The sequence below is a fragment of the Phaenicophaeus curvirostris genome, chromosome 15 (genome assembly GCF_032191515.1).
Source record: "Phaenicophaeus curvirostris isolate KB17595 chromosome 15, BPBGC_Pcur_1.0, whole genome shotgun sequence".
NCBI classification, from domain to species: domain Eukaryota; kingdom Metazoa; phylum Chordata; class Aves; order Cuculiformes; family Cuculidae; genus Phaenicophaeus; species Phaenicophaeus curvirostris.
The window spans coordinates 9,258,470-9,283,050 of NC_091406.1; the positions used below are offsets into that span (position 1 = coordinate 9,258,470).

Below are 24,581 nucleotides of genomic sequence, written 5' to 3' on the forward strand. Positions count from 1 at the left end.
AGATTCATGGGGAGCCATGGGAATGGCAGAGCAGGGGACCTGGGAGGCGGGGGTCACCCCAATACATGGAGCAGAGTCCAGGTGTGCTGCACTGAGCTGAGGGCGGCACCGAGCTGCGGGCACTGAGCCAGGCTGAGTGCCCCCCCACCCCTCCATCCGCAGCAGCTTCCCTGGGGAAAGGGGCCCTGGCCACCCCTCCGGGCAGGATGCTCTCCTCTCCTCCTCTGCTTCCTTCCTCTCCACGGCCAGACCTCCCTCCCCCTGCCCGCAGCAGCTCCTTAACCCTTTCGCCCACGCTCCCAGCCACCCCTTCTTTGTGCCGGACTCAGTGCTGCTCCCCGGGACCCTGCTCCCCACAGCCCCCCCATCACCCCCCACACCCGGTGGCCGGACAGTCGCAGCCGGGGGCCACTTGCCACGAGCTGAGCTTGCCCGTGGCTCCCCCAGGACCCGCGTGGGCCGTAGTCCCCTCCACACTGAGGTCTGGGCAGACTCCCGCATCTTCCCCAGCAAGTGGGAGTGCCCGATGCGAGGCTGCGTTCCCTTCCGTATCAGTGTGACCATGGGGAGCAGCCACGGTGGGAGCTGAGGCCACGCAACGCTGTGCACCCGCTGGCAAGCAGGGAAACGGGGCTCCTGCCAGGGGGCACCGTGCTGGGGAAGCTCCAGAGGGAGCCTGCGGTGCCGCATGGCTCCGCGGCCATTGGCCTGATGGGCTCCACAGCCCCAGAATGCTCTGGGAGCGCAGTCTGGGCAGGGGAGCGAGGGTGGGATGCTCGCAGGCAAAGCCCATCAGCGGGAATGCCTCCCCGCGAGGCTGCTGGGGGCCCGCGCTCGCCACCCGGGGCCCGCAGACAAACCCGTGCGCGATGGCGGCAGGGCCGGCCTGTGCGGCGTGCGGTGCCGCACATCCGGGCGGGAGCACGGCGGCGGCCGGGATGCCATTTGCCTGCTCCTCTGCCGGAAGAGAGGGGCTGGGGACGAGCCCTTCCTGCGGGCGTGGGGAGAGGTGACACAGCACACTGGGACTGCGTCTGAGGGCATCCCAAGGACACCACCCCACTCCTTCCTACCCCTGTAACCACACGGCTGCGGGGAGCGCCACCAGTGTCACTTCAGGGACCCTTGGGGAGGGCTCCTCTGGTGACCTGGCACCACCAGCAGGGATGTCCCAAGGAGCAGTGGGATGGGGACGTGCCTGGGGGTGCCCCAAGCCGCTTGGGCACTGCCACCAGTGTCCTGTGAGGCTGCACTGTGCCGCGTGTCCATGAGTGGAGGGCTTGGTCCCCAGCGGGCGGCACCCGGAGAGGACCACACCAGGCACGGGGTTGGTGCCAAGGCCAGACTGTGCCCTGCGAGCAGCCCTGCATCTCCCTGCCCAGTCAGTGTAAGGAGGCAAATGAGCAGAGCAAGAGGAGCTGGGGAGGACTGGGGGCTGGAATGTGGCTCACCAGATTGAGGATAGTCCTTAAAACCCTCCCCAAGCCAGCTCTCGCTTGCTGGGTCTGGGGCACCAGGCTATGGGGAGACACGGGGTGCTCTCGCTCTGCACAGGGCCCTGCCTGCCCCCCAGGGGTTATAAATAAACCACCAGCTTTATTTTGGGAACGTGGCGGAAACGTGTGTTGCCGGTTGCTCCAAAAAGAAAGGAAGAAAGTTGGCTGCTGGATCCCTGCCCAGGTGTGCCGGGGTGTGGCTGGTGCAGCCGGAGTCACAGCAGGGAGACGGGCTGTGCCAGAGGTATTTCCCCTTTTGGGGGGACCCTGGCCGTGCTGGGCACTGTCACTTCTCTGTGCGGGTGGAGAGGACCACGTGGACACGAGGCCTCGCTGCTGAGTTTGAGCAGCATGGTCCAAGCTCCGACACGTCGCCGCAGCACATGGCACTGGGTGAGGGGACCTGCGGCAGGTCGGGCGCTGCCGGCTGAGCCTCAGGCCAGGATCTCAGAGGCACAAACGAGTCACAAGCAAACCCTCCGATTGTGGCGCTTCCTGCTCAGCCACCCCACCCTCTGTGGACGTGCTGGTGCAGCGCGAGGCCAGGCCTGGCTGTCTCTCCACAGTGGCAGCACACTCCACACTCGTGTGGGGATGGTAGCTGGGGATCCCATCTGGGGCAGGTTGGGACAATCTCCCCCTCCGCCAGGGGAGGTTCAGGCTGGACATTAGGAAAAAATTCTTCACAGAAAGGGTCATTGGGCACTGGCAGAGGCTGCCCAGGGATGGGGTTGAGTCACCTTCCCTGGAGGTGTTTAAGGCATGGGTGGATGAGGTGCTAAGGGACATGGTTTAGTGTTTGATGGGAATGGTTGGACTCAATGATCCGGTGGGTCTCTTCCAACCTGGTGATTCTATGATTCTATGAATAGTTGGAGACCTCGTGTGGCTCCACTGGGGCAGATTGGGACATGGGTTGGAGACCTCATGTGGTCCCACTGGGGCAGACTGGGACGAGGTTTGGGGACCTTGGTGTGGCCTCACTAGGGCAGATGGGGACAATGGTTGGGGACCTCGTGTGGTCCCACTGGGGCAATGGCTGGGGACCTTGTGTGGCCCCACAGGGGCATATTGGGACAATGACTGGGGACTTCGGTGTGGCCTCCTTGGGGCAGATTAGGACAACAGTTTAGGACCTCATGTGGCCTCACTGGGGCAGCTGCTGGGGAGGACTGGGACAAGGGAACAGGCTGCCCAGGGAGGGGGTTGAGTCACCTTCCCTGGAGGTGTTTAAGGCACGGGTGGACGAGGCGCTGAGGGACATGGTTTAGTGACTGATGGGAGTGGTTGGACTCGATGATCCGGTGGGTCTTTTCCAACCTGGTGATTCTATGATTCTATTCTAAGGGTTGGGGCCTTCACCGTGGCCCCGCTGGGGCCGATGCCGGGAGGCCCACGGCAGGCGGGGCGGGAGGGATCACCGGCGCAGGGCAGCGGGAGACGCCGCCGGCCCCGAGGCGCCCGGGCAGGGTAGAGGCCCGGGCCGGCGTTTTCGGTGCGGGGGGAGGCAGCGCCGCCCGGCCGGGTGCGCGGAGAGGCCGCGGGGGTCCCGCGGGGCCGGGGCGGAGCGGGGGGAACAAAGGGCCGCGGGTCGGTGCGGGCAGCGCCGCTCCGAGCCCCGCGCCGCGCGCCCCCCCCGGGCCTGCCCAGCCGCGCCGGGGCGGCCGAGACCCCGGTCCCCGCTGCAGGTAGCGACGGAGCCGCCGCCGCCGCCGCTGGCGGGCCGGGGAGGGGGCGGCGGGGCCGGTCGCGGCGCTCGGCGGCGGCGGGGAGAGCGGCGGAGCGGCGGACAGCGGCACGGGGTAACCGGGCCCGCGGCTGCCGCCGGCGCCGGGACTGGAGCTGCAAGCGGGGCCGGAGGCGGCACCGGGAGCGGGGCTGGGACGAGAGGTGGCGAAGGGGCTGAGACCGGGGCTGAGACCGAGGCCGGAGGTGGCAGAAGGGCCGAGACCGGAGCTACCGCCACCGCCGGGGCCGGAACCCGAGGTGGCACCGGGGCTGAGACCGAAGCCGCCGCCACCGGGGCCGGGACCGAGGCGGGCAGCCTGCCGCCAGCCGGCTCCGCTGTCGAGGCGGGGCGGCCGGCCCTCTGCCCGGGGCCCCGCCGCCTCCATTTTGCGGGCGGCCGCCGCAGTCCCGCGGCCCCGCCGGTGAGGCTCCCCGGTACCCCCCCCTCTTCGCCACCTAAGATGGAGCCGGGGGCAGCGGGCCCAAGGCCGCCATGTGCGCGGGGCGCGCCGGGGGGGGGCAGCACTGAGCGCCCCCCAGGTCAGGCTATGGGGGGGGGGTTGTGAATGGGCTGGGGGGGGGGAGGGGGAGCCCCGCTGATGGGGGGGGGGGCGCGCGCTGATTGGCCGTCGCCGAACCCCAAGAGCGGTCGCGAGGGGCGCGCGCGCGGGCGGGATGGCGGCGCCGGGCGCGCGCATGCGGGGGAGGGAGGAGGAGAAGGAGGAGAAGGGGGGGGGGGGGGAGAGAGAGAGAGAGAGAGAGAGGAGGAGAAGCGGCGGCGGGGCCTGGCCGGGCCGGGTCGTCGCGTCTCCGTCTCGTCCCGCAGCGGGGGCAGCCGCCCCGGCGGCCGCAGGTGAGCGGAGCCTCCCCCGACACCCTCCGCCCCCCTTTCCCCGAAAATACACAGACACACACACACACACACACACACAGACAGAGACACCGGACGCGGGGGAGCCGTTCGCCCCGTCGGGGGCCGCAGGGCGTCCCGTCGGAGCCGACCCCGCGTTCGTTCTCCGGCTGCCATTTTGCGGTGTGACCGCATTGTGCTGTGCCCGCAGGTGGATGCCCGCGGCCCGGCATGGAGCAGGCGTGCGAAGTGAGCCGGCGCGGCTGCCTCGTCCCGTTCGGCTCGTCGCTGGCGGCTGCCGAGGCCAAGGGCGGCCCCGAGCCTCCCGCCATGCAGCTGGCGGCCGCCAAGCCCGCCGTGTTCGGGCAGGATCCCTCGTCCTGCTACATCCCGCTCCGCCGGCTGCAGGATCTCGCCTCCATGATCAGCGCCGAGTACCTGGACGGCGCCGAGGCGCTGCCCGACCCCGGCTCGCCGCCCGCCCGCCGCCCGGGCCGGCCCTGCCCGCTGCTGCTGCGCGACGACGACGACGACGACGAGGAGGAGGACGACGAGGAGGAGGAGGAAGGCGCTGAGACGCCGGAGGAGGAAGACGAAGACGAAGAGGAGGCCGGGGAGCAGGCGGAGGCCTCGTCCGCGCTGCAGCTCGTAAGCGCGGGGCGGGGGAGCCGCGGGCGCTGCCATTTTGCGGCGGAGGCCGGCGGGGCCGGGCCGGGCACCGGGCGGGCGGGCAGCCATCTTGGCGAGCCCCGCACCTGCGGCCCCGGCCGCCCCGGCACACCGGGACCCGCGTCCAGGCCCCGAGGCCGCCGCTGTCAGCCCTTTGTCTGCCGGGCCGAGCGGCCGGGAGGGGCCGCGGCCGGGCCTGACAGCCCCGGCTCCGCGCTCCGCGTCGTCTCGCTCCGATCTCACGCGTTCCTTCGAGCTGCCGTCGTGTTTTGTACGAACCCCGCTGGGCTTTCAGAGTTCCGAAAGGATGCGTTCGACCTCTTGTACAGTCATGGAATCGTAGAATGGGTTTGGGTTGAAATGGGCCTCAAAGTTTGAGCAACGAAGCTGGTGAGGGGGCTGGAGAACAGGCCTTATGAGGAGCGGCTGAGAGAGCTGGGGGTGTTTAGCCTGGAGAAGAGGAGGCTGAGGGGAGACCTCATTGCTCTCTACAACTACCTGAAAGGAGGTTGTGGAGAGGAGGGAGTTGGCCTCTTCTCCCAAGTGACAGGGAACAGGACGAGAGGGAATGGCCTCAAGCTCCATCAGGGGAAGTTTACGCTAAAAATTAGGAAAAAAATTTTCACAGAAGGGGTCATTGGGCACTGGAACAGGCTGCCCAGGGAGGTGGTTGATTCACCTTCCCTGGAGGGGTTTAAGGGGCGGGTGGACGAGGTGCTGAGGGACATGGTTTAGTGTTTGGTAGGAATGGTTGGACTCGATGATCCAGTGGGTCTTTTCCAACCTAGTGATTCTATGATTCTATGAAAGTCCATCCCGGTCCCAGCCTCCCCACAGTGAGCAGGGCCATAGAATCAGGGGATCATGGAATCATGGAAGGGTTTGGGTTGGAAGGGCCCTCAAAGTCCATCCAGACCCAACCCCTCTGCAGTGACCAGGCACATAAAATCACGTGATTGTTGAATCATAGAACCATAGGATGAGAATCATGGAAGTGTTTGGGTCGGAAGGGGCCTTGAAGTCCATCCAGGCCCAACTGCCCTGCAGTGCACAGGTACACAAAATCATATGGTCATAGAATTACAGAATAGTTTTGCTTGGAAGGGACCTTAGACCTCATCCAGTTTCAGCCCCTGTGCTGTTTGGGGATATCTTGCTTGCAATAGTAATCACTGCTGGTTTATAATGTGCTTCCGAATGCAAGTGGATGGTTTTCAGTGTGACTTTTTCTTTCCAGATGCATATATACAGTTCTTCGGTATTTTTTGTGTATTTCTTAAAAGTGATTTTGCAAACTCAAGGTTCCTTTCTGGAGGATGCTCTGAGGTTTGAGTATTGCTCGATGCAGGGTGTGAAGATCAACTCTTGTGACAACACTGACACCAAAGCCATCTTGCTCTCTTTAATTTTAGTAGAGCTGTTGATGCCGAACAGATGCTCCTGCTGCACACAGCGCTTGGGGAGAAAGACTTGTTTTCACCTGTGTTCATTTGGGAACATGCAGTGGCCCTGCTGCGTGCTCTGGGAGGTGGGGAGCGCTTGTCACCCAGTGCCCACGGAAGGGGCGATTCAGGAAGATGCTGACAGCAGCTTCATTTGTTTGTGGCACGCTTAACCTCAGCTCTGGATGGCGGATCCTTTTGATTATTCCTTGGGAAGAATCGGTTTCCTTGTGGAGGCTCAGTCTTTAGTCTTTGGGGTGAGAGGCTCCTTCTCAGGTTTGTGCATATACTTGGCTTTGTTTTGTAGAGCAAAGCGGGGATCTCTCAGCAGACATGTGCTCAGTGATGCGGTTGTGGGAGGGTCTCACTTTGTAAACAGAAGCTAGCAGAGGTACTTTCACAACACTTGCCTCGGCTATCAGTGTGCTCCACAGGCCTGCAGCGCGTATGATGACAAAACTCCTGCTGATCAGGCCTGTTATTTGAATATGCAACAAGGGGTTGACTTTTCACCAGCCTTGCTGTCTGCCATAGTACAACATAACCTTGCTGAATTGTTCCAGTGACTTAAAAGCACAACTGCATTCAGAAAAAAAAAAAAAAAGGACAAAGAAGAAAAGCATATTTTATCCTAGGATCTTTTTCTCCTTGAGTCTTTCTTTCTTCCTTTAGTAAGCAGGTATGGGATGTCCCAGTGTTTAGCCCTGGTGTTTATGGGATGTACAGAGAGAAGGATTATTCTCTGCGGTGTTACCAATGAGACAGTTAAAACCTTTTAATTGTCGAACATGACACAGTAGTAGAAATAACCACGTTTGCTCCTCAGATCCTGTGTTCATGTAGGCATTTAATTCCTGTCTCATTTGTATTTGAGTAGCTGGAATCAACTTTTTTGAGAGCCCACTAAAACTTGAAAAATAACAAGACCCCAGACAACTCCCCCCACGCCCCCCGGAGGTCTGCACGTTTGTTTTTAGGGTGGTTTGTCATAGCTGGGCTATCTGCTCTGCTAATCCCTTTTACCTAGCCTGGTGATGGAGCCTCTTCACCTTAAGAAAGGACTTTGTTGGGGCTTTTATTCCCGAAGCTTACAGTTTTGAGTGCCCACTGCTGCTCGTCCTTCCTGTTTTGCCAAGAGGAAAGCCTTCATGTATCTCAGACATCTATCCATCTGCCCCTTGCAAGCTTTGAATTTTTCATGGATCATTGTGGATTTTGGAAAGACTGATTGCCAAAATGTCAAGAGCACTTCCAGCAGAAGGGCCGGCATTTGGTTTAGTCTTTAGTGCGATGCAAAGTCGAGCCTTTTAAGTAATGCCTCTGGATAGTCGGGGTGGTGGCAGGTATTGTTTTGCAGAGGGATTTGTTAATAGCCCTGGCATCCTTTCCACTCAAACGTTGCGCTAAACAGAGGAGAGGTTGCTCAGGTAGCATTCAGTTGTAAAGAGGGATGTGCATATTCTGAAGTTATTTTAAGTGTTGAGTTAATCTTAGTTTGGCTGAAACTCTACACACTCCCAGCAGCTACTGCCAGATTTTGTGTTGGAGAGAAAGAAATTGTATCAGTGCTGCTTGGGCCTCTTTTTTTTTCCTGCTCCAGAACTGACGATACAATGACTGCTGGCAGCTGGTGGCTTACATCCTTGTGCACATTGCAATTTAAATTGGCAGGGCTGGTCCGGTTTTAATTTCTCTGTTTGTTCCTTACCAACTTGACACGAGCTTGTGTTTAGCACTTTCCTGGCCTTTGCAAGTTGTAGAGGACAGATTTTTGTGGAGCTGGAGGTAGTATCCAGCCCAGGCTCCAGTGCTGGGAAGGGTACATGCGGCCACATAAGGTCTGAACACCTTAGGTCTTGTTTGAGTTCAGTTGCTGAGGGATTGGAGCAGGTGGACTCATTTCTGACATCTCTTGGGCTGAAGTTTTGGGTTTTTTTCATGTAACTTGGTGCTGTATTGCTAGACTTCTGCTTTGCCGGTTACCAATTTTTAATTACTACCCACAAAGTATGTTAGAGTCATTTGGTGTGCAGAATTGAGCATTGGGAAATAGAGTTCCTGTATCCAAGTCCGTGTGTGCCACTCTGTGCATGTATGTCGTGCAGGGTACGATCCCGGGTTACGCATTCACAAGCTGTTTTTTCCACTGCACCCTGATGGCTTCAGGCTGCAGGATGTGCAGAGCTCGCGTGAGGCACTCGCTCAATGTTGCTTTTCATTCTTCTCATAGTGTTTCCTTGTTGTCCAGCTCCGTGCCGTAGGAGTGTGATGTTGGGGTAATGACAGTGAGGAAGTGAGGCACAGGGAAGTGCAGAGCCAGATCTTTCATTGCGAAGGATGGCTGCTTCCAGTGCCTGGATGTAAGAAATGAGTACGGTGTGTGTTGGCCTCCTGGGAGGCTTTAGCTGTAGCAGAACCATGCCGACTGCTGTGTGTTAACAGTACTGGAGGCCAGCAAAGACTGTCTTTAAGCCTGGAATTAATCCATGGTGAACCTGAGAGTTCTGTTGCATCCTGCAGCTGTGGGAGAGTGCTCTTGTTATAAAATGTTTGTGTCACTGTATGAGATTTACACTGGTTCTTCCATCTCTTAGCTGACACGTCTCGTGCCATTTCTGTCTTTGCTAAAAATAAAATAAAGGAACCAACGCCATGTGGTACTTGTGGCTCTTGTAAACGTTGTAAACGTTTCTGAAAGAATCTTCTACTAGGGGTGGTTGATTTGAGGTGTAACTAAGTGCTGGTAACATTATATCCCTGAGATACAATAGGCATGGCGGTGGTTTGTTTGAGCAGGAACATAAATTTCCGTGGTCAGTTGACATCTTCCTGGTGGGGAGATTAATTCCATTTGGGTGTCTGTGCTTCCCAAAGGCACAGTCTCCTCCTATGTGCACCTGGTGACAAGGAGCTCTCGAGGTACTGTGGCATCTGATCTTGCGCACGCCCCTCTCTGCCACTGATACTTACACTGCTTGGAATACTTATTTCCTCTCAGAAGAGAGCTGGTAGCTGGATCCCACCTGGCCATGCAGTCTGCTGGTGTCATACACTGAAGTGCATTCACATCTCAAGCAGCTCCAAACTGTAAAGGGCTTCAGCCATGGTGGGCATCCAGAAGAAGGATGTTTCCATGTCTGGGGCACTGTCCTGGGCTGTGTTACTGCTCTGCCAGAGATCTTTGAGGCCCTTAATGATTTTAGTGCTTTCTTGATGGGGTAGCACCTCCTCACCTCTTCGAAGAGGTGGGGTGGGCATTAAGATGCTGCCGCAGCAGACAGTGTCCCCGAGGTGTGAGGAGCAGCTCTCCTTGAGTGACAGCAGCTTTTTGAACAGTCCCTAGCCTCCAGAACTCTCCTGCACAGATTGGATCCTGGAAGTATTTGTTATAGCATTTGGTTGTGATTGCTCTTAACTCTCCTTGTTTCCTTAGTATTTGTTCTGTAATCTAGCATTGACGATTAGGTGCGAAATACCTGTTCCTGTATGTGATGTTACAGAAACAATGTGCAACTACGATATTCTGGGTGGCTGTCCTGCAGAGTGAAACTTGAATGATCGATGCCTTTGCAGTTCGTGTGAGGCCACACAGTGAGGCTGAACATGTCTGTGTGCAGATAGCCTCACCAGAGGTATTTCCTTGCAGGTTGGACAGTCTCAGAGGCGAGGTTTTGCTGAATATAGTGGTATAAATCTCAATGTCATTTCTGCTTTCAATATTTAAAACTTTTTTTTTCCAAACCTTGGGTAGGAGAGGCTTTGTGCAAGCGATGTCCTGGCTAATGTACTGTCCGCAATCACAAACACTTAATGTCTCTCACGAAAGTTGTTGCCAGAGGAATGCAGACTTCACTCAGCTATTCAGCAGTGGAGTTCCATTTTGCACAGTGTGGCATGCTTAGTGCATCGCCTGCTGCTGTTTCAGGAGAAAAAGACCAACAGGACCAACTAAATCACCTTTTCCAGGTGCTTTTTTAGGATGCATGCTGCCTCTAACCATCTTTGCATTTGCTTGCTGGTGACTTCTGGAGAAGTGCATCTCCCAAAACTTGAAGCTTTTTCCTTACGAATCTTTTGTTGTTGAGGGTCTAATGATTCTAGTTCTGCTGTTACAGCTTCTAAGCCCTTGCGAAAAAAATATAATCAGTAGTAGTGGCTCGGTGTGAAGCTGTAGCCGTAGTGTTTGACATCAGGGCAGTGTCCGTTTTGCATCGAGTCGTGAGTCTGTTGGTTGCTTCATGCAGTATTGCAGCCTCTTGTTGCACCTCACTGCACCCCGTTTCCAGAAGTGGGGTTAAACTGTGGTGCCTAACGTTTGGTTTATTGTTTGTTTTTTTAATTTCCCCATGTTGAGTGAACAGATCTGTAGCTCAATGAAGAGGCATCAACTCTGAATACAGTCAACAAGCTACTTGGAACCCCAAGGAGAAATAAGTGGTGTTTTCTGAGTTATACTGGAGACAATATTTCTTAAAAAGACATTTTTAAATTAAAAGAAAAGTGTTAGGGGGGAGTGATCAACTTTGAGCCTTGCTGCTTAAAACATGCTTCTGATTTTCTTGCGTGTGACTGACAGCCTCTTGTATAGAGTATTTTGGTTAGGGGTTTTTTTTTCAGTTATTTGCTCTTGTCGTTAGAAAGGCACAAGGAATAGAAACACCTGGAGAAAGAAACTCAGTCCTAGTGGGAGGAGCGCTTGTCCTGGGAGTTAAAAAAAAAAAACAAATCACATTGATGCAGTTTTTAATACCAGAAAAATATGACCTGTGTTTTGTTCTGTCTGCATGGAGCCATCTGTGCTGTGCAGTGCAGTCTTTGCTCTGTAAAATGGGAGTTAAATCCTTTATGGTGGTTAAGGCAATGCCAGGATTTCCAAGTTAATGGGTGGAAAAGGTCTGTAACGGAGTCTGCTTTGAATTAGAGCAGCAGTTTTCAACCCTTCTTGATTTGCGGACCCCTAAACACTTCCCAGGTGCAGACTCTTGTCTAGTGAATTTAGACCTATCAACAATAGCCTTGCTTGCTTTCATATAATTTCATGGCATCAGAGTATTTTTCTGTGGCTGTGAGTTTGCAGACTGCTGAGTTACAGAATACGTTGCAAATGTTCGTTGTGGTGTCTGTCTTGTGTGAATTCACAGAATCATAGAATCATAGAATAATCAGGTTGGAAGAGACCCACCGGATCATCGAGTCCAACCATTCCATCAAACACTAAACCATGTCCCTTAGCACCTCGTCCACCCATCCCTTAAACACCTCCAGGGAAGGTGACTCAACCCCCTCCCTGGGCAGCCTGTTCCAGTGCCCAATGACCCTTTCTGTGAAAAATTTTTTCTTAATGTCCAGCCTAAATCTCCCCTGGCAGAGCTTGAGGCCATTCCCTCTTGTCCTGTCCCCTGTCACTTGGGAGATTCTGTGTTGAGTCGAGCATGGCGCTGTGTTTGCGCTGTGCATTGCTGCTGTGCCATCCCCTGCTGGACTCATTGCTGCCCCAGTGTTGCCAGAACACTTGATAAAAGTTGCTGTTTGCTTTGCTGAAATCATTACTGGAAGCTGAAATGTGATTTTGGGTGCCTTGGTGAGTGGGGTATTACCGGTTAAGGGCAAGCTGGTGTTGGGAACTTGGAGGTGTGGTGTCATCAAAGAAATGGCTTGGTGTTCGTGCAGAGGGTTGAGGTCTTTCTGGTGTGCTGCAGGATAGAACTGTGCCTGGCCACCAGCGCTGCTGTGCTACTGCTCTGTTTCACCTGTGGAAAAGGTGCAGGTGTTGTGTCCATAGTTTTAGCTTTGGAGATGCTCAAGTGGAGTCACAGTTGTGCCTGAGGGCTCCGGGGGCCTTATTGCTAAGTTTCCAGGGTTTGCCAGTGGTGCAGGAACCAGGGTGCCAGCAGGAGTGTTACCGAAGATATGTGCAAAGCATACGTGTGTTTGGGCTCTCGCAGGAGCACGTCACACGCCTCCCTGAAGGTAGCTGCAGCAAGGGAGCTGAATGGTAGCACAAGGGACTTCAGCCTGCAGAGTTGTGGTGCCGTTTGGAGGCAAACTGGAAGGTGGACTGCTGGGTGTCCCCCTGATTCAGTGCCAGGTGGGAGCATGGTTGTTGCTTTGGCTGCTCTGAGCAGGTGCTCCTGGCTCCAGTACCCAGGAAAGGGGAGGGTGCTGCCATGTGTTGAACGCAGAGGCTGATGCTCCCAGCAGGTGCCAGCTGAAGTTCTCTTTTCTTGAATTAGAAACCTGTGTCAATGTGGCTGCTCAGAGTAGCTTTGCAGCAGTGATTGAACGTGCTACTGAGATGGACTTGGTGCATCTCCATCTCTCGTGTATCCAAAAGCATTGATGAAGTCAAGAGGAATTCCAGCAGTAAGCTTTGCCTCTATTGAAGGATGGGAAAGCACTCATTAAAGTTGACATGATGATTTTTAAGATTTTTAAGATTGCATCCTTTAAGATTGTATCATTATTTATCTCCCTTTGGGTCTTCAGAAGAATGGCAAAAGGAAAGTGGGAGGAGGGTCCCTGTTTATCATCTCTCTTCCCCAGAAGGCTGGGGCTGGGCAGGCACATTCCCACACAGCCTGAGCAGCAGTTTTGTACCAAATTGACCTGCTCAACTTGTTGCCTGGTCTGATTGTGGCCTTGGTGGTGACAAAGCTGCACAATCCACAAATAAATGGCTTGTCCAGCAGCCAGTAGCATCCGCCTGCTGCTTCATTGTGGCTGAGTTGCTGCTGTGACTCTGTGTGAAGTAGCAGGTCTGCAGGTGGAAGGGGCATCAGGGAAGGCAGTGGTTCAAGAGTGCTGTTGGTACTGAACTGCAGGGAGAGGCAGCACAGCTTTGGTCCTGGAGGCTTCTCCATGTCCCTGTCCATCCCTGTGGGGTTCGGATGGGTGGAGCACTGGTAGCAGAGAGCAGCAGGTAGGGTTGCCAAGCAAAGCTTTGTTTGTGTGGGTTCTTGATAAGGAACTTGTTCTGTGGGTTCCCTGCGGAATCGGACAGCTGTGAATGCTGCTCGGGATGGCCTGTGCACGCTGCTGTGATCTTCAGGAAAAAAAAGTGTTTATAGGTGATGAAATAGTGTAACTTCTGTTACCTTTCAGGCAGTAATTGAAGGTAATGTGCTAGGGACTCATTTTCAGACATGCAGAAAATAACTTGACTTTTGTGCGTGAGAAACCAGAGGTGTTGAGTTGGGTAGAGTCACCCAGCACAGAGTTGTATCACAGCCAAAGGAAATGGTTCCTTTTGGTTTAGTGTTTTATTTAGGAAAAAGTGAATGGGGAATTCCCTGCACAGAGATATCTACGGAGAAACCTCCAGCTTCTTTTATCAGCTCTTGTAAGGCCTCTGGTGCTGAGTGTCCAGCGAGGCTCTCATCCTGGGTTCTGTTTGAACCTTCCATGTTCTTGTTTTGGAGGAGGAGCATATTCATGAGTTTCCCTCCCATTGCTGGTGGAAAGATAGAAATCTACCTGTTGCCTCATGCTAGAAGATCCAGGAGCAGAGTGATTATCTCCCTTTTAATAGTTCCTCCACTTGCCCTGATGTTAGTTTGCTCTTTGGTTTTCCCAAGCACCTGTTCAGATTTCTAACCATTCTAGCTAATACGGTGACTGCCCACAGGCATCTGAACAGCAGCAGTAAAACAGGTCAGATTCCTCTCCATTTTAATTGGCTGTCCTCTTTCGGAATGCTCGTGTGTTTAGAAAGATGGATTCACAACTTAAAAGTTAGGAAGCCTCTCTGAAGCATATGTTTGCAGGACCTGATGCTTGAAGCATAAGTGGCATCTTCGCATTTGGACTAACAAAGTGGGATTGTAGGTGAATCATACGTTTTGCAAAATATTAAATTTGCAAGCTCTGGTTGAACATTTGTTGCTTTCAAAGTAGACCATGGAATAAAAAAGCAAAAGGGAAAAAATAACAACAACAAAAAAATCCCAAACCAAAAAGCACAAACCAAACCAGCCAACAAGCAAGTGTTAGCAGTTACACATTTAATTCAGCCCAAACTCCCAGGTTTCAGCTGTGAAGGTTCTCATGCAGTATTCACTTTGCGCTGCACATACCTGTTGTTCACTGCAACTGCTTCATTCTGGTTACAGCTTAAGCTGGATTTGATACAGTTAACACAAAAATCTGAATCACCAAGTTTCATTTTGTACAGTTTGAATTAGTTTTTCATTTCATGGATTTAGAAACTTATTTCTGAAAGCAAGTGTTGTGTTTATCAGATGTGTTGCTTGTGAACAAGCAAGTTTTGATAACAAAGGAGCACAAACGTAAGGCTCAAAAGGGGGGAGATCTGATGACCTGGTTTTACTTAGGATTTTTTCTCTCTGTCTCTGACATAAGATGGTGTTTGTTTGTCCTTCGTGAAACTTAGCAAAGTTCTGGTAATGCCTGCGGTTCCTCTTTTGCTTGAAACAATTAGTGCTGATTAAAAGAGCTGGATTTAAAGAGAACTTTGTCTATCATTTAAAAAGTGTGCAGGCAAGGAAGCATGAGAGGGTTTTTTTCTCTGTTTCAGGCTCTGGGCAGTGATTTGAAATATATGTGTGTGTGTCTGGATTTCTCTCCGCTGAGGATCTGGGTGGATCCGTACCCTTTCTCTCCCACATGCTTCTACTGCCGTCCTCAAACCTTGCTGTCAGATGTGTTTCTGGTTATTAGGATGCCGAAGGGCTAAAGCTTTCTGTTGCACTGCTTTTCTAGCCAAACCAGAAGGAAAATTATCTCCAAAAGTGAAACAGGGATGTTGTTAACCAGTGATCTCGGTGTCTGAGGCTTGGTGATCTCCCATCGGTGCATTCTTCATTTAAAGTCCTTATGGCTGTACCTCCTGAACCTGATAGAAATACTTGAAGATGTGTGCATTGCCCAGAGTAGTGCGATCAGCTCTCTGTTTTAACCTTTTGCAGTAGTTCATGCTTACTCAGCGCCCTTCAGGTTTGTAGGCTTTGGGTTTGCTGCAGCCTGGAAAAAGGTACTAAAAACTAGCCAAATACCTACAAGGGCATAGGTAACAGAGGTTTGGCTTTTAGTGTAATCTCTGCTGTATTTTTTGCCAATGAATTTTTAATTAGTGAGTGTTTTACACTTTTATCTGGGACCATCATTACACAAGAGGCAGTAACTTTTCAGACAGGTCAGGTGCCTGTTTGCTCTTCACTGGAGTGCTGAAGCTGGACGACTGGAGCAGCAAGGGGACAAGGGGCTGGGGACTGTCCCCTGGTCTCCAGCAGCGTGGGCTGCTTGTGTGCTTCCAGGAGGCCTCTTTGGCTCTTCTGTTTGACTTCAGCTTGCCTAAAATGAAATGTCAGGGTGAGGGTTATTCTGGTGAGGGTTTCAGCAGGTATGCCATGTAGCTGGTGTGGTTTGAGTGGGTCTTTTACCATATGCTGGTTGGGCCTTTCCCTGTGCAGGGATTTATTCCCATAAACTTTCTCCTAGTGGAGCACAGAGAGCTGCTGCTCTGCCTGCAACGAGTGCAGGTTCAGCATTGCAGCCCCTGTAAAGGCTTAAAGCACAAACGCTTCGTAATGCAACTTTATATGAAGGAAACTTTGATTGATGACCTCTCTTGCTTGGCTTCAAATAGTTCTTAAGCTATGAAGTAGATTTAGTTTTCTTTCCATTTTTGAATTTTTTTCTGAATGATTTGGTTTTGATATCAGAAGAGCTTCTTTAAAACAAGAATCTTTCTAATGAGAAGTTTTTTGGCTTTCATCAGAAGCAGTTATTAATGTTATTGACTTTGCTTCAATGTTGTTCTTAATCTCTGCTTCTTTTTATCTTTTCATGCAACATAGTCACAAGCAATGGTTATTTCCCAATTCCTATCTTCTTTCCTTCTATCTGTATTCATTCATTTCTTGGTGCATGAGTGTTGGAGCTGAGGGAAATAATGAAGAGTGGATCACTTAAGCTTCTTTCCACTCTTTAGAGCAGAACAGTGGCAGGAATCATATTTTTAACTGATTCTGACTGTCGGCAGCAGTCACTGTGTGAGAGTTGCAGCCATAGCTACTTTGTGACCAGAGTTAAAAGGATCTGGACCCCGGTGATAAGAGCTGTACACTCTCAGGCAGAAGGCTGAGCCTGAGCTCAGATGGCTGAGGTTGAAGCTGCTCTGCTTTGTCTTAAACTGCAAGTTAACTCAATGAAGTTAACCTTCGCTGTAGAGAAGCATCATCTCCTGAAAACTTCAGGGACAGCTTTAGCAATGCCCTTCCAGGCTAGTTTTGGGAGTGCTTTTAATAGAGAGAATTTGCCCTGGTTGTTTCCCCTCTATTGCAAAGGCAGAGAGCATGTAACCCATTTTGTGATGGTGAAGTGGCCAGTGTTGGAGGTGCAGTGTCCTAGGCATGGCACACGGGTGACACAGGCTGGGTGGATGGTTGTGTTAGTGGATGCTGTTTCAAGCAGACTGTTTGGTCGAGACTGACTCAGGTGCCTTCAAATGTCACCTCTCCCTTAAGTCTGTTTTGTTAGGTTTTGTGGTGTGGTTTTGGGGTTTTTTTTTGTGCTGGAACGAAGGGCTCTTGGTCTTCAATCTGTTCAGCCTTATCAGGGGATTTGTGGCTTATAGGAATTAGGTGAACTGCTTGTTATCTCATCCTGTTCACAAGAAAACTAATGATCATTGAACTTTAAGGAAAAAAAGGTGGCAGCGGGAAAGACAGCAGACTGACCCTCACCGGGCTTCCAGGTGAGGTGAAGGGAACATCTTGCTTCCAGTCGTAAGAGTGGATGGGCTACAGGGAGAAGCAAGAGTGCTGCTGCCCTGGAAATTAGAAGGTATCAAGAGAGCCCTGGAAGCTTGTGGGGCAGAGCCCTGGCTGTGTGTGCCAGCTTGTGTGTGGGGTGTGACTGACCTGGCAGCTACCCATGTGGTGAGACCTGCTCGGAGTTATCCCGTGCTCCTGCTGCCATGCCCTGGGCAGGTATCAGCTGAGCGCGAAAGGCTGTTTATGTCACAGTTTATACTGTATTGTTTAATTATCATTGGGATGTGCCTTTTCCTTTTTATTTCTTCCTTGGCTTTGATTCTGTCTGCTTCTTGCCTGAAACAGGCAAGATCCTTGGCAGGATCTTGCTCCATTATCCTTGAGGGTCAGTGGCTTCCTTCTTTCTTTTCTCCATCCTTCTCACACATAGTCTCTTTTGCTGCCCCAGCCTTTCTCCAAAAGTTCTGTGCCTTGCTTCACTGAGTAATGGCATGTTTATAATTAACTTAGGAATAAGCTCTAATAGGGCTATTTTAGCCACGTGTTTCTATGCTGGCTTTCCAAAGCAGGTCTGGTTTTGACGTGTTCAGGGCTGCGATGGCTGCAGCTCGGTGCTTGAACAGCTGGGCTCTCTGGGTGCATCAATATTGAAATCTTGGTCTGTCACAATATTCACCTGCCCTCTTGTGCAGTCTGGTCTCACTGAGCTTTGCTGAGTTGGTCGTGTCCCCAGTCATGCCGTTGGGGCACATGGGGTGCCTGCAGCTGTGCCGCTCTGCAGCATGTGTGACAGCACAGCTCTAGGACACAGAGGTGACCAGTGCTGCAGAAAGGTGCACACCGTGACTCTTGGCATGTGTGTGTCTCTGTGGAGTTGTGCTTTGTGCCAATTCTTCCAGCAATAACAATGGATTGAGGAGCAGCTTCAAGTGGTGTAGCCAGGAGTGGTTCCTGAATAAGCATTACTTTTGTCACTTTTTAATGATGTGGTTATTTTAAAGGGAAGAAGATTTGTGAGAGAGTGTCAAGGACTGACAGCATATGTACAATAGAAAACCACTTATAAATGTAAGTTTTCTTTGCTTGGTGTTTTGTATTTGCCTTATGGCGAGAATGTCAGGAGGTCAGAGATATTTGCTTTCTGTTAGAAAGCGTCCTTCCTCATGAAGCCTTTCTCCTTTCTTGCTGTCTTTTGGTGTTTGGCACAGTACAAAATCAGGGGGTGACTCTTTAAGATAGAAGTGTTTGTGTCATCCTGCTGCTGGGCCTCTGTTTGTGATCCCTTCCTCAGTTATCAGTGGTCATTTGGGGTCTTGCATTGGTGGAAGGGGCTTGATTAAAAACATCTGCAAGATACATTCTTGTGCTGTGCTTAGAGAGAGTAAAGTGATATGAAGTGCTATGTGTCGTCTAGAGTTTGGGCTATAGCTTGTCCTATCAGAACAGTAAATTAATGCAGAAGGGTTGATAACAGAGTAGACAATACTCACTCCCTTTAGAACATCTAATGATACGAAACTAGTGATACTGCTTGCTGACAAGCGTGTCACTGTTCTTCACTTCCTCACTAATCCAGTCTCTTACCTGCTCTGAATTTCTTCACTGTATCTCCACTGGAGTTACACCTTGGTGCATACCTGGTGTGCAGCGACTCACAAGTGTTGATACTAAACAGGGGAACATTTCCGTGCTCTGTAGGTAAATAGTGCTCTGATCGTGTGTAGGGAGTTAGTGCTATGTAAAACCCTGTGGTTTTCCCTTGCTTCCAGAAAAGTCAGCATTGCTGCAGGGATGAGTTTTAGGCCATGTGGATAGATTGGCAGTTTGATCTTGGTGCAGTAAGTGTTAATTGTAATAGGAAGGAGCTTTGTTGTGTTCTGACCCAAGAAATAAATGCTTTGGGGGTTGTAATTCTGACATTGTGCAACAGAGTTTAAAGAAAGAGTCTCACTGTACCTGGGAATGGTGCTAACTGCTGCTTTCCCTCCTGCTTGTGTTAATGCGAGGGCATTTCTGGCTGCGCGTTGGGGATGTAGGAGGAGTGGAGTGAAAATAGCGGAAGAGAATGCCCTGCTGCAGTGTGTCCTGTGCAGGGCTTTTCCTAGGGGCACCAGAACGTGAAGTGCTTCCTGCTCGGCTTCTCTGAGCCACGGTGGGGCCCCTACGGTAGGTTTTGGTCAGGCCAGCACCTACCTGACTGCTGGTGCTGGAAGGTTAAGAGCAAACTGGGGAGGAATGAGAATGGCTGCAGAATGAGAGGGGAGGATTTAAGTGTTGTCTGATTAGATTTCTGAAAGGCACGGGATTTGCGGGGTATTAGAGGGTGACAAAGAGCTGATTTAAATGCAGACTTGCCTCTGGGCAGGGTTGTGGGTGTCCCTCAGGTGGATCGGTGTGAATGGCTTTGTCCAGTCTCCAGCATGGTTTTACTGCTTGTCCAGCTGATTGTGCTCAGATTGCAGTTGTCTGGAGGATGCACGTACGTGTACGATGGGCTGTATTTGAAAGCCTAGAGTTGAAAAATGTGTGAAGAAATATTCTAGGCAAAAGTCATCCTTGTATGGAGAACACAACCTGGAAACGGGTGAAAAAAACTATCTTTTTTTGCATCTGAGAGTCCATCTGCATTTTAAAAGCACCAGCAAAGACAGCACCTCCTGTTCCAGTGCTTGCAGATGCATATTTTCATTCCAGAAAATCCGGGTTTGTGGAGCAGTGGAGGCATGGAAGCTGCAGCAGGGCAGTAGCAGACCGCGGGTCTGCAGCACCTTGCTGCTCTGTCATGTTCTCTATTCCTGACCTGCTCCTTGAGAAGTTGTTGGTTTTGATTATTTGAGTGAGAAGAATTTCAGCAGTGTAGTCTGTAATGTCATTACCTGTTTTTCTTTATGGAACAGGAATTTATCCTTTTGTATTCTCTTTAACCACATGAAGAAAACCCATAAAACTCAACCTAAAGTGGAATATACCTTTTATTAGGGAGATCTGTTGCGTTTTAGTTGTCAGGATGTTGAACTGCGAATTGTGAGAGATCTGCCTCGGGATGGGTGGTGAGCAGGGCAAAGAAATGGAGTGAGAAGAGATGCCTGTTTGTGCCAGGCAGCTTAAATGAGGAGCACGTTGCTGGTGTTTATCGGCAAGAAAAATACCTGCAGCATTTTTTAGAGTTCTTAAATTGCAGAACCCACCTGTGACAGGGTGGCTGGTACTGGTAAACAGGCAGGATACCCTCCAGCTGGGCATGGGGATTCCTGTATAACCGTGAAAACCTATTGTACCCTGTCTTGGCGCAATTAGTCACAATATCGATAAGCTCCTGAATCCTCTTCTTGGCAGAGGTCCTGGTGGTAGCACACTGCCCAGGAAGAAAGTGTGTCCTCAGCGAACGCCACAGGATCTGCTCTCTGCTTTTTGCAGCCAGGTGGAAAAGGCATTAAGCAGCCATAGGTTTTTGTGTATTGAAAGGTTTGTGACATTCTCGTCATTGCACTTGGGGTGTCTGTTTCTGCAGAGTCGATTCTTGCAAACAGGTTTGGAGACAGGATAAGTCTGTGTGTCCTTCTGTCTCCTAGAGCTGGGCTGACTGCAGTTATGTTCCCTTTCTCCTGATCTATGGTTTTGGGGCAGAGCAATGTCAGTTCTGTTAATATAAAGAAAAACGTAGGACATGTGGGGTTTTTTCTGACTGTACCTGCCTTTGGTTTCAAGTACTTGATGAAGCTTTCTCCTGAGCACATCTATGAAGCAGGGCAGTTGCTGGCCTGTAGGTACAAACCTGCCTTCCCCCTCTGCAATTCTTAAAAGCTTAATTTGCTGTTCTCATCACCTTCATCCAGTCAGGAATATTTCATTGTTGCTACTTTTCGGTACACTGTAACCCTTAAAAGGAACAAATTCGTGTTAGTGAAGTAATGGGGGCTGGTACAGACTCCAAATATTTCCTTGCTCAAGTGTGTGAGGTTTGAGTGCAGTCATTTACCAGAGGTGTTCCTTACTGAAAAATAACAAAGCCCCTCAAACGCTGTTTTTTTGTGTTGTTCTTTCGGCAGGATGGGGCAAACCATTTTGTTCTTTGAAGGTGTAGGAGCCACTAAGTAAATTCAGGACTTGCATTTGAATGTAAATGTCTCTGGTGGCCAGATGTAATCTGCACACAGGGGGGAGGCAAATCTCTTTAAAAGCATCTGGAGCTTTAGTGATTTCTTGTGTTCTGGTTTTTCCCCAAAGATCCAAGCCAAGAAGAAACCTACTCCAGTGAAGTATGAAGTTGGGGATCTTGTTTGGGCCAAGTTCAACAGACGCCCATGGTGGCCATGCACAATTTGTCATGACCCAGTGCTGGACTGTCACTCAAAAATGAAAGGTACTGTATCTACTCAGCCCACAAAGTGAAGGTGTTGTGTATGGCAGGGTGCTGCAGCTTCCAATTAATTAAAAAACATTTCTGGCCCTTAAAAGATGTGAAGAAGTAGGTGCTACTGTGAAAGACCTGGATCTGTAAAGTAGGCGTAGATCACCCAGAGGAAGATGGGGCTGTGGTTGATGGAAGTAGTGCAGAAAGCTGTTGGATATGCAGGCTTCTCCCAGAGTATGGGGGGGATGAGTAGCTGGGCTGAGCACAGAAGAAAGAGCAGCCTCTCAAAAACGAGCTCCAACGAAAAAGGAAGTGGATCAGAGAGGTGAGGATTGAGATGTGCAATGGGTGGGCAGCACAGCTTAGAAGCCTGGAGTGTATGAGGGCACAGAGTCAGCCAAGCTGGGAGAGTGGGAGGCTGGAGAGGCTTAGAAACACAGGGTGTGGGGTAGTGCAGCATAGCTGCTTAGTGCCTGGAGGTGTGGTGGGAATGTGTGAGAGGAAGTGAAATTTTTTTGGTCTTGTTTGGCACGGGGAAGCAGGGGGCTGTTTATGGGGAAATAATGGAAAAATCTGGAGATGGAGGCACATGTGTGAAAGTTTAGGGCATAGTGTGTCAGAGAGACTGAGCCAGCTGAGCATGAGGAGAAGAGATAGAGAAAATAAACCAGAGCTGCGTGTGCGTAAACACAGGGGAGAGCCAGGAAGGAACAGAGTCTTAGAAGCTCAAGGCAAAGAAGCTTAGGTCAGTGATGGAGGGAACAGAGAGGAAGCGATTGGAAATTACAGCTCATCTGAAGGCTTTCCCAGTGCTTTTAGGACAATACTAGCTGCCATGGGGACACCACCGCAGATGGAAGGCTTATTTATTTATTCCCTGTTTCCTCTTCTGATACTTTTTGTTCTGTGGGCCACCGGAAATCACTTGTAATGGTGCTGTCTGCCCCTGACAGCTCTGTAGACTGTTGAGGCTGCCACTCACCGATGTATTTCCCTGCAGTGGCCCTTGCTAGCCTAAGCTTCAAGCACTGAGGAGTGGACTGTCAGCTTAGAACCCTCTTCTGTTTCTCTAGAGACACAAAGTAGCTTTTCCTACATTGTGCTCACGTCATCTCCAAGCCTGGTTGCTGTCGTCTGACTTGCTATTTTTCCACCTTCCTTTTCAAACTTCGGGAAGCATTCATCCTGATTCTAGATAGTACTAAATGTACTGTTTTAAATAGTCCCGTTTGAGCTCTCAAATTCCTATTGAAGACGTTGCTGGAAGATATGCCAGACATCTATCCTCCTCCATACCTTCCCCCCTCTAATTTTGGACAAGATTTAATGTATATAGCTGTCCAGCAATCCCCTCTTAGCCTGCATATGATTTCTAATAAAGGAATTCTGCAGGGAGGAAACATGCTGTTAACAAATTCTAGCAAAGCCTGATCTCCAGCTACATGATAGTCTCTCCCATCATGTTTTACCCATGTTCAAACCAACAGAGCTGTGGGGAAAATTGCCTTTTCTGACTGTAGTTGTATGTAATCTGCTTGTCTCCCCTCCTTGATGCCGTGGTGACAGAGTGGGTGGATCTGAACTCTGGAGCTTTTGGGCAGAGGGAGCTGCCAGGGCTCTGTGCACCCTAGGAAGCACAGTCCTCCTGCCTTGACTCTCCTGTTGCTATGGGAACAAGCCCTTCAAAACAAGGCAGGTTGCTTCAAACTCATCACTTGTGCAAAAAGCTCTTCTCTTGGGTTTGAGGCATGGTGTTTTGATAAGAGCGGTTTCCCTTTTCTTGGCAAGCTCTTGACTTAAGATTTTTGGAGCTGGAAGGTTGAGACTTGGTGGCTTGAGTGCTAGTAGTGTGAATGGGACAGATGAAATCTTCTGGTTTTGCCCTTGGTTTGATGCTGCCCTGGTTGTTATTTTTCAGTGGTCTTGATCAGAATCTCAGTGTGGGCATTGCTAAAAGCCGGCTGCCACGCTGTGCTGGTGCTCCTAGAAGACGCAGTACAAACCAAATGGGCTGCGAAGCTAGGGCTGTGTGTTCAGGGGGTGAAGGTTTCCAGGGAAACATGTATATCCCTTGTTCAGGTCTTGTTTGCTCTGTTCCAATGCCTGCAATCTGTCCTTTTTCACCAGCACACCCAGTACTGGTGCAGTCCTTAATTGTATCATGTCTGTTCAGTGTTCTTGCACAGAAATCACCTTTGAAAAATCTTTGTCCCCTTATGATTGAGTTTCTTCTCTTGCTCTGCACTTTCAAGCCCAAAGTATGAAGATACTCACTGCAGCTAGCATGTTGTTGTGTTGCACCTAGTCCTTGCAGAGTGTGCACCCATGTATGTCCTTTCTTAAATGCTGCTGTTAGTGACTTAATCCTAAATAAGAGTTTGTTTGGTAACAAAGCATTGAACAAGATGGGGAGGAGGCTCAACCTGCATGAGTAAACCCTATCCAGAGGGATGTCATGGTTGGGTGTTGCCTGTACACTGTTGCCTTTTCCCAACAGTTGAGTGGACTGGACTGTTTAATCATTAATCAGGGAATAGCAAAAAAGAAATGTGCGTTGTGTGTCTGAAGGAAAATATATTTAGATATTTTGCAATATTTGTGCAGCCAAGCTGTAATCTTTGCTCAAGGGAGATGACCCATCTTAGACCTGCTCATCAGTTGTTGGTAGGAAAAAAAACATACTTAGCAATAGAGTAGCAATACTGAACACAGAGAGCAGAGATCAAAGGAGTCTTCCTAAGTTCTGACTAGAAATCTCCAGAACTGGCATTTATGTGGGAATGTTATTGAGCAAAAAGTAGTTGAAAATTAACTGGCAAATTGTTACTGCTTTCTGTGACTCTGTGTGCGCCTTTATTCTGTAACCTGTGAGGGGTTAATTCTGCTAAATTTCTCAAAATAGTTTCCAATCGGAGGCCATACCGTGAGTACTATGTGGATGCCTTAGGAGAGCCTTCGGAGAAAACCTGGGTTGCTGGGAAAGCTATTGTCCTCTTTGAAGGAAGACATCAGTTTGAAGAGCTGCCTGTTCTTTGGAGAAGAGGAGGCCAAAAGGAAAAAAGCTACAAACATAAGGTGAAAGATCTGTTTACTTCAATATGGTTTTGATTCTTTAAATCTGCACGGTACAAAGTATTCCTTTTTTTTCTGGACTTGCACTTGTACAGCTTTCTTCTGTGGCAGTGACTGCAGCAGTGCAGCCAGGGAAGTGGTTCTTTATGCTCATTGTCAGGATGTAGTTGATAAACTGCCAGGGGTTTCTAGGCTCTCTTTTATGCCAGGGTGTGGCCTGCAGCTTTATTGCTCTGG

At 50.8% G+C, this 24,581-nt stretch overlaps 1 protein-coding gene across 3 annotated transcripts in view; it reads left to right on the top strand.

Annotated features, from left to right (window-relative positions):
- The first annotated feature begins 3,991 nt into the window (after positions 1–3,991).
- NSD1 (nuclear receptor binding SET domain protein 1) overlaps positions 3,992–24,581 on the top strand; it is a 61,764-nt gene continuing 41,174 nt past the window's right edge. For all 3 annotated transcript variants that reach the window (XM_069869261.1, XM_069869262.1, XM_069869263.1), the window contains exons 1-4: positions 3,992–4,077; positions 4,286–4,722; positions 21,146–21,281; positions 24,175–24,347. In XM_069869261.1, coding sequence (XP_069725362.1) covers positions 4,306–4,722; positions 21,146–21,281; positions 24,175–24,347 — 726 coding nt within the window. In that variant the 5' untranslated portion in view covers positions 3,992–4,077; positions 4,286–4,305. The remainder of the gene's footprint in view (positions 4,078–4,285; positions 4,723–21,145; positions 21,282–24,174; positions 24,348–24,581) is intronic.